The sequence below is a fragment of the Abramis brama genome, assembly GCF_963993115.1.
Source record: "Abramis brama genome assembly, chromosome: 2".
In the NCBI taxonomy this organism is placed as follows: domain Eukaryota; kingdom Metazoa; phylum Chordata; class Actinopteri; order Cypriniformes; family Leuciscidae; genus Abramis; species Abramis brama.
In genome coordinates, this window is record NC_139964.1 from 27,209,569 (window position 1) to 27,222,926 (window position 13,358).

At 37.4% G+C, this 13,358-nt stretch overlaps 1 protein-coding gene across 4 annotated transcripts in view; it reads right to left on the reverse strand.

Moving 5' to 3' along the window:
- Positions 1–13,358, reverse strand: part of inpp4b (inositol polyphosphate-4-phosphatase type II B) — a 181,739-nt gene that overhangs the window by 33,761 nt on the left and 134,620 nt on the right. For all 4 annotated transcript variants that reach the window (XM_084093431.1, XM_084093430.1, XM_084093433.1 and 1 more), the window contains 2 exons: positions 12,270–12,539; positions 7,674–7,812 (listed from right to left, as the gene is read on the reverse strand). In XM_084093431.1, coding sequence (XP_083949557.1) covers positions 7,674–7,812; positions 12,270–12,539 — 409 coding nt within the window. The remainder of the gene's footprint in view (positions 1–7,673; positions 7,813–12,269; positions 12,540–13,358) is intronic.

The following is a 13,358-nucleotide window of genomic DNA, read 5'->3' on the forward strand; positions in this document are numbered from 1 at the left end:
GTGTAGTTCCTTTGCAGTCTACGTTTAGCTTTTGGCTTCTAGCGATTGTAGTAGTGAAGATTATCATGATGAACAAAACATGTAAGAATCATAAACTTTTGCTGGTCACAAAGCTTATTTTCTACAATAATGCAAAAGCCAATGGAAAAATCCTATTGGGTTCTTGTCGAGGGATCTTCATCACTGAGGCGCTCTATTGGATAGAGGAACAGCAAGTTTTTACATGTTGGTGAAAGGTGGCTAAGACAAACACAAACACAAAACACAGGTTTTTTTCATTTGAAATAATATGCACTGATAAATCGTCCACAATAAGACTAGGAATGTGCAGAGTCCATTTTGTTTGAATCAGAGTAAAATCATGCAAAACTGACCAAAGATCAGACCAAAAACATGGGAAATTGGTTTGCTTTCTTCAGCACACACACAAACAGACAAAAACTGAAGTTGACGAGCCAGGTTTATAGTCACGAGCCAAGTTTATAGTGCACTTTCTTTAATCTTTGTGCAGTTTAATTTTTGTTTTTTGAGGATGATGGCATGTCACTCAACCTGTCCATGCTGACGTCTGTCTTATTCGCCTCTGACAGATAATGCACACAAAAACATGGGAAGCGTTTTCATTTCCTTTTGATAAAAGTTGATAAGCCTGTTTATTTATGCATGAAAGACTACATGGCTTGCATTTAATTATTTGCATTTAGCATTGTGATTTTCTTTGCTGGTTTCATATTTGGTAAAAGATTCAACGGAATAATGAAGTTAAAGTTATAAAAGGTTTATGATCTACAATTAACACAGTTTTATAATCTACAATTAAAATAAAATAAAGGGAGAGTTTGTTTATCAGTTCTTTATAAAGGAATGAAAAACTATGAATTAGCTCACTCGCATTTAAGATTGCAATGTAATTAAAAAGCACATCGAATAAAGCGGATCAGAGCATTAGACTAAGCTGCTGGCACCACTCACGAGTCTGTTTGTTATCTAAATTACACACGGAGAAAACTACATCTCTTATGAAAGTCCTGAGAGCCATGAGACAGAATTAAACCAAAGGTTAGCAGATATGATCTCAGCACGAGCCACAAAGACCCAAGTCTTGGCTTCCTGGTCTGGAATATATAAACATCCCAGGCCACACACATTTACCAACAGCTGTTGGCCAGATTTAGCTATTTTTGCTCCACCAACAAAATATCTCTAAACACAGTCGTTTGTGCTGTTTCTGCTTTTGAACGATTCTCTCGAAATAATTATTCAATGACTCACTCATAAAGGCAGTCACATGTTTTGTTCCTAAATTAATTACTTTTTGAACATATTGGTTGAATTTGTGATTCAGTGACTCGCACATAAAGACAATCACATGCTTAATTCCTGACTGAATCAATATTTTTGAATGAATCAGATGAATTAATAATGATTTGACAATGATTAATAATGATCACTTTTCTTGACTGAATCAGTGACTCATTCATAAAGACAGTCACCTAATTCACTGCTGAATGAATTAAAGGGAGAATTCATCCACAAATGAAAATGCTGTCATCACTTACTCACCCGCATGTCATCCCAAACCTGTATGAGCTTCTTTCTTCTGTTGAACACAAAAGAAGATATTTTCTTGACAGCACCCATTGGTCCATCAACTGTTTGATTACCAACATTCTTTAAAATATCTTCTTTTGTGTTCAACAGAAGAAAGAAACTCATACAGGTTTAGAACAACATGAGGGTGAGTAAATGATGACAATTTTCATGAACTATCCATTTCATGTTTGTGAATGAATCGGTACAACAATTGTGTGGCGAGGGGGGCGTGGTCTAGCGAGGTCTGCAATAGGAGAGGGGTAGGGAACGAGTGGTGTGTAAGTAGGTCAAGTGCAAATGACAAACACCTGTGTCTTGTTGCACTTTTTTGACTTGATGTTTTCAAGGAGAAAACAGTTAGCTGTCTCTGTAGAGTGGTTTGTGCGAAATCCAAATTGCATTGGGTGTAAAGGGGTGTGGCCCAAGTTTAGATGGTTTTTCAGCTGTTCTGCTACCCATTTTTCTGTCACTTTGGATATCACTGATAGAATACTAATGGGTCTATAATTTGACACCATTGTTTTATCACCAGACTTGTGGATTGGAGATACTACTGCTGTTTTCCAGGAGCTTGGAAAAGTACTTTGCCAAACTGACAGCTTGATCAGATGTGCAATGGGGCAAGCAAGTGCGTCCCTGTGTGATTTTAAAAATGTGGTATCCAAACCATGTGAATCGAACCCCTTAGAGAGGTTATAATTTTGATAACCTCTGATTCAGATATTTCCTTTATTTTAAAAATAGGTTTAGCTTTATCAGTGGGGATAGATGGTATAGTTTCAGTTGGGATACCTTGAGCCAGCTCCCTGACTGAATTTATAAAGAAATCATTAAATGTACTTGCTATCATATCATTATCTTGGGTCAGGATTCCATTCACTTTGAGTTCAGGTAAAGTTAGCCTTTGTTCTTTATACCAGTTAATTTATTAAGATTTCTCCAGATGTCTCCCATTTTCCTGTGCTTCGTTAATGATTCTGAAAAAAAACATGCCTTAGCCTTTCTTAAATTCCTTAAAACCTTATTTTGGAGAGTTGTAAAGGTGAGCCGGTCGCTACTATGCCCTGATTTTAGAGCCCTCTTTAAAGCAGAATCTCTCTCTTTCATTTGTTGCCAGAGAGTGTCATTTAGCCATGGTAAGGTGGTCTTTTCTCCATGTTTACGCTTCACCTTTCTTGTGAAAGCTGCTCTTATCTTGGTAATCGTACAAAAACAGCTAATCTTAGTTGCTGCAGCTAATCTTAGTGTCTCTGCTGGTTAGAAGGTCAGACCAGTCAATTTGATTTATAGCTTTTTCCAAACTGATTGTTTCATTTTTAGGAATTTTCTCATAGAATTGATTTCTTTTGGTAGAATTTACAAATTGTTTTCTGGTAAGTTTCCTTACCAGCAGTGTGAAATTATGGTCGGACAGACCAGTCAGCATATTATGCGATGTAGTTACTCTCTCAGGTCTGTTTGTAAATATCAGATCAATTTGTGTCTGGGAGGAGTTGGTTATTCTTGTTGGACCTTGTATCAGTTGGGAGAGATTGAATTTGTTTGTTATCTCTTTAAGTTTCTTTTTCTTCTCAGGTTTTTTGTCCCAGTTTATATTAAAGTCACCCATTAGTATTAACTCCTTTTTACCATCACATTGTTTAAGAATATTATGGAGATGCTCATAAAATATGTTATTGGTTGATGGTGGTCGATATAGGCAAATGACAGTGAAAGACATTTGAGGAGATAGTGACACATTCAACCCAATATACTCCATGTCTATTTCCTGTTTCAGAAAGACCAAGAAAGTCCAAGTTAGAGTGAGACAGTAAGTGTTCTAGCTGATTGCTTTTAGAGACAATGCTTTGTATATTTAAATGTCCACCGAGTAATCCTTTGGGTTTGGATTGCGGATCCCAGATCAGTTTTGCGTGATTGAGAGTTTAAAAAAAAGTTAATTCTTCGTTTTTTCCGAATCGCCGGGTTTAGTCCCCAGTGTTGCCGGTTGAGAAGGGTCTGTTTGACGGGATTCGCAGTTTGATTGGGCCTATTTTGTGAGGGTAGAGCAGTCAAAGTTTGAAACACACTGTACCCGGCGTTCGTGGACAGGAGCGCTCTCCACACAGCATCCGATGAAAATCCCAAACAACTGCGGCCGTAACATCCAAAGCAGGGACAGCACACCGCGCGTCAGCACCAGGGGAAATGCCACGTCAAGAACGCCGCTCCCCAGCCAGGACAAAGCAACCAGGCCAATCCATTCGCCGCCGCTGTCCCCCCGCCGCAACAGGCACCCCCCGTGTGCACCTCCACTCGCTAACGGAGGAATCACCAGAGCAGGAGGAAAATCCAAAGCTCCCGAAGGCAGCAGATCGCCAGCGGAGGCCAGGCGAGGCCCTGGGTTTAGTTGGATATCACCAGCTAGCAGGAGGATTGCCATCAGGTAGATGATCTTTCTGTGCGGTTGTTTCAAGTTCTCAGCTCCTCGTCCAGGTTCCAGTATTTGTCCAGGTTGGTGGTTGGGTAGCACGGCCATTGTTTAGAATTTTGGCGTAGGCTACATATTGGCTCCATGGGTTGAGATTGAAGCCGCGACGAACGTCACGTTCACAGCCAGGTTGTTGTTGTTGGCATGGATGGCAACTTCGCACGGATAGTAGCAGTAGTGCAAACACATAGTTTAAAACCAATAGTCTTTGAACTATGTCGGCTAATCTACGTTTTTTGTGTGCATATTTAGAACACAATCCGTTTTTTTGTAGGAAGGCAAATTTGGCAATGTTGTTTGTGTTGTTTGCGTGCGCTCCAGCATGACCTGCCAGACTGCCGTTGCGCACCGCCATGACTTTTCAGCCATTCAACGACTTGCTCATAAATTGTAATATTTTGATTAATTTTGATATGTTATATATTAAACTAATCACAGTAAATACAAATTCTACAAAATTTATTTATATAAATTAACATTATATGTAAGATTTTATTAATCAATGTAAGACAAATATTTAATAAAGGCCTGGTTTCACAGACAGGGTTTAGATTAAGCCAGGATTAGGTCTTAGTTCTTAGTTCAATTAGGACATTTAAGTAGCTTTTATAAATGTGCCTTAGAAAAAACATATGTTAAGATATATCAGTGCAAGTTGCTTTCAGTTCAAACAGTTTAAACATGCATTTTGGTCAGGGACTAGCTTAAAGTGTAAGTTGCAGGTTAACCACCACAGCCAATTAACGTGTAAATTAAAGTGCTCTATATGTATATATTTAATTATTTCTGTCTTAAAATGCGTTAAAATAACATTTATTGGGGTTTCTTCAAAGGTAGCGTGTTTTTTCAGTTACTGGGTGATGACGTCACAAGAGGAACTCGCAACCCATACTCTGCTAGATTCCTACTGTATTATGGCTATTTGGAGAACGACTGAGGATGTGGGAAACCATCAAATTCTTTATGGACCACAGCCCTACAATTTTTAACCGGTCAGGCGTGAGAGAGGGGAGCCATGGCACTCAAAGAGTTATTAATGCTTGGTGTGAGGAGAATTAGTGGAGGGTTGGCCAGGTGTCCTGGTGAGTAACGTTAGCTACGTTAGAGCTAGTCTAGCCTGGTGCAAACTTAACCCGGATAATATAACGGAACAAGCAAGTCTTTTCAAAATATTGCCGTCATGTAGAATAGCAAGGAGGGACAACGACTGAAGACATTATTTACTTACAGTAAGTCAGTCCAAATCAGAGCTGTAACGTTAGAGATGCACACACTGCACAGGCATCAATAGTCTCATCGACGCCTCAAACGTCATGTAATACCCTTCCTCAATCCACGCTTTATCAATTTCTCACAATTTAATTAGCGATGTTTATTGTCAGAAAAGAAAGAGAGAGATCGATGTCCCCATCACTGTGTTTGTGTGGGCTATGCCACCCTATTGAATCAGCAGTGGAGAGTATGTGCTGCCGTGAGGCGAACGCGTTTTGGAGTTTAGTGGAACAGCTCGACCTGCGACCGGCTGATCTGACGTGCCTGAACCCGGTGCCTGAACCCGTTTGTTTTGCGAATAGCTTATTCTCATTTCAGGCAGGATCACAGTCCCCTTGAAGTCAGCACACACGAGTATGTTTACAGTTGAGTTATTTTATCCATATTTTTTTTTTATCAAATAAAACATACAACCAACTTTTCTGTAGTTATGTACGGCATCTATAGCTATGACTATGCCGGTAACTCTACTAGTGAGTTCCTCTTATGACGTCACGCCCGGAAGGGAGCGGGAGCGGTTAAAACCACTGTTAAAAGTGTCAACTTTTCATATTATATCAGCATTTTGGTATAAACAAACAATGGTGGGCGGTTCTTATCTTTATGTTTAATAAACACATTGCATTATCTTCGTGAAAAATTGAACCTGCAACTTACACTTTAAAGCCTTATCTTTAAAACCGGGGGGAAAGACCCTGATGAAATTTCACATGCACTAGCTTGTTATTCTTGCCATTTATCATTCAGAGTTTGATTAGAGTTTATGAGAAAAGCACTTCTTTTCTCATAAAGAGTCTTTCACAGACTCTTTAATCTACTGACTGGATCTATTGTGCTCCTTTCACGCCCATTTATTTTGCAACAAGCTCTGTGTTTAAATGTGTTTTGCATTAGTCATCAGATTTTTTGGCAGTAGCCTACTATACTGTACCAATCTGCATGAGTGACTTTCACCCATTTAACCTCATTTCCCAAAAACAGAGTCATGTTCAATAGTTTGGTTCCCATCCAGGGTGTATTCATGCTATTGATCTAAATTGTTGCTCAGTAAATACATTTTTTATGTGCATGACATGATACATCACCCTAAACCGGTCCGGCGACATTTCATCATGCCACAATTCCTTGTGTTATGTGAAGTATTTACACAGACACAATAACATTTTATACTGCAATTAAATGTTGAAATTGTCACACACAATGTAAAAAAAAGATCCTGCAAAGCTGCAGTCTTGTGTGAGGAGAAAACACAGGCACACATTTGCATTCTTATTAACAAACGAACCAGTACTTATGCTACTTTAAAACTGTAGGAAAATATCAGATGCTAACAAAGCACACAGTATTTCTGAAATGAAAATTACACTGTTTACAATCAAAAGGAATCAATAACCAATTGCTTTAACATGACCTGAAGGTTTAGCCTGTTAGATAGAATTACAACCTTTACTTAAAGATTGAGATGAATATGGAAAATTGTCAGAAATTAAAGTTAAATATGAGCTCAGAATAACAAAAAGTGTCATTGCCAATCAGAATATTCGTTATATTGTGGATTGCAACAGGCAGAACATTAAAATGCAGTTTCAGATGGTGTCCAAGTGGTGGCAGTATCGGCTATGTTAAAAACTTGTACACTTGTACTGCTTGTCAGCACTTGTAGAGTTTTTCCACAGTTTAATAGCACTGAGTGTCAGATGTTGCTTTTAACTATTTCTGTCTGACAGAAGATCCACGGATGCCGCTAATATTCATCTCTCAACTGACAGATCTGACATGTGCTTGGGGGAAAAAAGACGTGGTTTGTTATTAAAGCATGAAAAAAAAGTCAAACCAGTGAAAAGTGAAGTGAAAAATCCTCTCAGCGAATGTCTCGAGTCAAAGTGGAAAATTTGCCATCAGAAGCTTATCTAAGATGCCTAAAGTTGCAGACACTTGTGCAATATTATTGCTATTGAAATGATGAGGAACAAAATGATTATTTTTGAGAGGTTCAAGATTTTTTCAGAACCAAATTTCAAATGATAAATTAAATGCAATTTTAAAATCTTCATAACGGGGGGCATGAAGTGTAACAAACATATTTATTTGTTCACAATCAGTCCAGAGCAATGTCATGTCATGCTAATTTGATCAAATGATAATTGTTTTCTCACAGTATATGCTTCACCATAAAAGGAAATTAAATCACTTTTAAGCATTTAATTGATCATTCCAGCATCCGTTTGGCATGTTTGATTTGTTATTTTAACATTTAAGCATTTGATGGGTCAGTCTTGAGCTTCTGATTGGTCATTTGGGTTTTTCATCATTGGTTTGTGGTTGGACAGAGACGTACCGGGACTGTGTGAGGTGATGACGTCAGCGAGCGTGTGGCAGGGCGCTGACTCCTGGTTGTTGTTGTCTTGCTCCTGTAATTTATCCACCATGGCAATGACACAGTTCAAACTCTTCGCCACACTGGCCCAGACCCTGTCCTAGAAGAGTCAAAGCAAACGTTAATGGACCGACACTTACATCCCATTAACCAGCCACAGTCGTGATACGCATTGAGTATGCAAGTGACCTCTGGAATGATAAATTGGGAGATTCACTCCCATTTGAGGCACAAGTCACTACTAAATCTTTGCCGTGCAGGCCCAGACTTTCTAATTTTTTGCATCTTCTGTGCTGATTATGGGGTAAAAAGGCCCAAAATTAAAAACAGCTGGACATGAATTCAGGCCTCCATTCAGACTGACAGGAAAATGTCTTTAACTAATTTCCGGCAACTTACCAATCATTAATCAGTATGTAACAACAATATAACTTCAATAAAAAGTATTATTTTATTTTTTTTACTAAAATATGTTATTTTGAATGCACATTTATACATTATTAAATATAAATAAAATATTAAACTGAATTATTTTGTATATCTATATGCATTTCATGATATATATTATATTATATAGTATAATACATTTTTATTTTTTACACTGTTGATTGAAGCATACTTCTATATATATATATATATATATATATATAACAATTTTCCATGTGGTTATAATTTTGTTACACACTTACAAAGCATATTTATAATATTATAATATATTTAATATATTTTCATCTATAATTAACATATATATAAATGTACATTTTACACACACACATAAATAATAATTATTAAATAATTAAAAATTAAAATCAATTATTTTGTATACTTATGTATTATATCATTTATATTTTATATTTATATCATAATTATTTTTTATTATTTACACTGATGATTGAAGCATACTTCTAAAAGGTAAACTATTTTATATACATAATTTTTTTTAATATTTAACAGCTTAGCTTTGAAAGGTTACTTCATTTGCATAATTTATTTTAAGGATTTTAAGGATTGTTTAGAATTTTCTGTCTTTTCTGAACCTCTGCTTGACTCCTTTCTACAAGTTTCTTCAACAACCAAAAGATGATATTTCCGTTCGCCTGTTTTCCGCTTCTGGGGCTTTATTACAGAAACTTCCTATCTTAAATGTTAAATTAAGATCTAGACGAGTTCAATAGAACATATATAGATCCTAATTGAAATGGTTAAAAAGTCAGGATTTTTCTGTAATATGGCCCCGGGTCTCATTAAGAAACACTGTGGAAGCTGCACACACACACACACACACACACACACACACACACACACACACACACACACACACACACACACACACTCTCTCTCTCACACACACACACACACACTCTCTCTCTCACACACACACACACACTCTCTCTCTCTCTCACACACACACAGCTTGGACTGACAGATTAAGTTACAAAGAGCACTAAAAGATGGAAAAAGATGTGACGCAGGAGGAAAAGAAACAAGCGCGTTTGAGACTTTAAAAGTAAAACATTTTCCAAAAAAATGTATTGTACCTTTCTATGGAGAGATAGAAACAAAAAAAGACTTTTCATAATGTTTAATTAAGCACTTGCTGGTGACTACTACTACGTTGATGCAAATTTCTACAATTCTATTGGCTGGTAGAATTAAAAGAATTAAAACACAAATGTAAAACATTCTGAAAGAAAAACGACAACATCGTTCCTGTATGAATATCGGGAGAAGTCTATACAACTAACTTCAGGCTTCATCTCCCTTCCCTCTTGTGAGTGGAGCTCAAGGGCACACAAGTTATTTTGGCATTGATTAGAGATGCTTGTCTTATCTTGGCCTCTAATCCTCTCCTGTTAGCTATGGTTATGGCACACACACACACACACACACACACACACACACACACACACACACACACACACACACACACACACAAAGGCAATTACAGGAATTAGACACCACAGTTTAAAACAGCAGCACTGACTACACAAACAGAACTTGAGCCCCTTAATTCGAGGTTGTGGTTTGTGGTTCATCCTTCAGTCACTGTGGTAAAGGTTTCTACGAACAGAAGCTAATATGTGCTGATGTCACTGGCTTGGTTGTTAACCGTATCCCTGTCTCGCCTCTAGTCCTGTGGAATGATTCAACCTCTCAAGATCTTATCAAATACGTCAGAGCACAGCTGCTTCTAACTGAGCTGAAGAGACAACCAGCACATGAGAAGCAAGACTTGAAACTAATATTAATTTACAAAAGAAACCTGTTCAGTTTAATACTAGGGTTTGTTTCAAGTCCCCCGGTATTCAATAATTGTATCCCTTAAAACTCACCTTTGAAGACCAAAATTACATTAAAAGTTTTTTCCATGAAAAAATGTCTTCATGCCTTAAAATAGCTTGAATGTAACTCTACACTCTTGCCTCATTTAGTATGAGCCCCGCCTCCACTCACTCACTCCAGCTCAGAGATCCACTCGTTGACGATCACACGTTGATCTGATGGTTACAAGTTAGTTTGTGACGTCAGAAACACCAGCGATTTCAAACCGTGTTTTTGAGACTGTCTTTGGTTCACTGCAGTTTTAAGGAGAAAATACTCAGCAAGGGTGTCTACTTATGAATTTACACGTGGTTTGTCTTAAAGCATATTAAAAACACCACATAGACATATAAACAACATTAAAAGCTTTAGGGGGACTTTAAATAGTAAAAGTACTATTAGCAAACACCACTTATAAACAGTGATTATGAGCAATATTTTTAAAGGGATACTCCACCGTAAAAAGTAAAAAGTCACGCCTGATCCTCTTCCTCTCACTTCTGTCAATAGTGGGAAGAGGATCAGGCGTGACTTTTTACTGCGCCGAGTCGAAGTACTTCCAAAAGTGCTATTACGCCATACATTATAGTTATCCTTTTTAACCCGCTTAGAAAAGCGCCACGATTTATTTTGTGTCACCATACTTGGTCGTATAACTACTCGTGTAACTGTTTTTAAATAGGGAAAACGTTGATGTGTTTGGTCACTTCTAAATTCATTGCTGTTAGATACCATTGAATATACTGAGGTAAGCTAAGTGCTTTCAAAGTGTCACCGCGCGCTAGAGCGATTAAGTGCACACACTGAGATGAGAGAGGTATGTATCAACTCGTCTTAGTTAAGGGAATAACATAGTTTAATATGAAAAAACGGTGGAGTATCCCTTTAAAGTACTCAAATGTTTTTAACGAATCGAGTGAGTCATTGACTCTTAAAGACAATCACCTGCTTCGTTCCTGAATGAATCAGCCGTTTGGATGAATCGGTTGAGTGAATGATTCAATGACTCACTCATTAAGACAGTGACTTGCTGCCATCTAGTGGCGCTTTAGTTTCATATTTAGTGTAATTTCATTTTTCATTCCTATTCATGCCATTTCTGAGCTGCATTAAACAATGTGTAAATATACCTAAATGACATTTCAGATGCAGCTTTAGAAAAACAAAGTTATATGGCCACGTTGTTGCCTTAAAAGATTATGTGTAATAAATTCTATGTTGAATCGAAATATTTATTTCTAAAGATACTTTTTGTAATATCAATTCAAAGCTTTTCTCATCTAACAGAATAATGACTTTAAATGATCTTTTGGGGGTAATTTCTCAACCAAAATTGATGTGCGATTAATTTGCAATTAATTCGATTAATTAATTGGCACATCATGTAATGAATTAGATTAAAAGTAGTGCTGGGCAACGATTAATCACATCCAAAATAAAAGTTTGTGTTTAAATAATATATGTGTGTTCATAATTATTTTGTAAATATAAATACACACACATGCATGTATATATTTAAGAAAAATGTGTTATTTATATATAATATAAATTATGTATAAATATATATATATATATATATATATAATATATACATGCAAATATTTATTAAATATATACATGCACGTGTGTATTTACATATACAAAAGAATTATACACAGTGCACACATGTATTATTTTGGATGCGATTAATCACGATTAATCGTTGTCCAGCACTAATTAAAAGTTTTAATCGCTTGACAGCCCTAATTTCTACATTTCTGTCACTATCGTCAAATATGATTGACAATTAGCATACAGTTAGGATTGGCGGTATGGTTCTGTTCTGGCCAAGCATGGATAAGAGCAGCGATAACCCCCCTTAGGGGAAACAGAACAGAACCAACATCATTTTAATGTACAACATGATTCAAGAATTTATCCTGATTCAAGGGGAATCAGAATGCCAAACTGACTGACGACAGGAGGAGCTGGGGAGGGAGGAGGGTAATTCGCTCCTGAGAAACGCGAAAGCTGTTTATAACACTGAAGGAGCTCATATATGTATACAGTGATAGGCGTCGTGTTCCTATAGGTAGATGTGGATCAGCTGAGAGTCAGCTAATGCGAGCCTGATTAACCTGACCTGCCAGAACTGACGCTACACTTGATTTTTGTCATTTATTTACTTCTCTTCTATTAAAAACGATTAACTTGAAACCCTGTTTCAAGGGTTTCAAGTTAATCAACAACACTTGCCCATTCCTCCTCGTCGTACTCTTTGTGATGCGGGATGGAGTCGGAGCGGACAGGGGACGCTTTGCTTTCCTTCTGGGGTGTTTGGGAGCCGTTAACATTATTGCAGACGGTGTGGGACTCCTCAGTCACGCCGGGGTGCGAGTCGGCCTTGTGTGAGCTGGACGGGGTAGAAGTCTGACTTTTGCTGACGTATCCGGGACGGGCGGCATGCAGCGCTAAGAGGGCGCTCTTCACCAGCTCGTCTTTCAGAGCGTGAACAAACTGATCCGTCTGCAGACAGAGAGAGAGAGAGAGAGAGAGAGAGAGAGAGAGAGAGAGAGAGATGTTTTTTTATAGCATTTATATAACCAACATTTCATTAAACTATGGCGGAGCATGAGAGTGTGTGACAAAGATTAAAGGGACGTGGATGAGAAGCGTATCAGAAAACTAATAAGCAGACAAGAGCAAACAGTGATGGCTCAGTGGATAGAAAGAGACGAGTGAAGTATGAGAATGCAGAAGAATTAAAGAGACACAAAAAGAGGCGCTGGTTCTTCTGAAACAAGGTCTCGGCAAAACAACAATATATGATTCAATTAATCTTCTGAAGTGCTGGGATATTGAAAAGATCGCAAGAAAACAGAAGGACCTCATTCATATTCGTATGTTCTTGTACGTATTTGTATGTTTGGAGAAACACATCAGAGTAGGCAACATCTGAAAGTCCAAAAATCTGATTTCACACTGACAATCTCATCGTTTATGAGTCATGGAGAAACTTTACCTGAGAAAGAACTTTTTAATGTCAAATTTATGTATGAATGAAATCAAGATGGGACCAATAAAAGTCTGTGTCAATTTCAGTATCAAAACTCAACAAATAAAAGGATTGCAATGTTAAACTGTTTCACTAATTTGTTTGAGTGCTGTTTCTGTTTGTTCAAACTGATGTCAAATTAGGGAAATGAACTGCATTAAATAATTGTGTTAAACGTACTCAATCTGTTTAATTCATTACAATATAATCCACTAATTATTCAAACCTCAAAAGTTTTGGACATCTCTAAAGTTCAAGTGCTCCCCCTTTCAGATGCTATTAGTATTAGT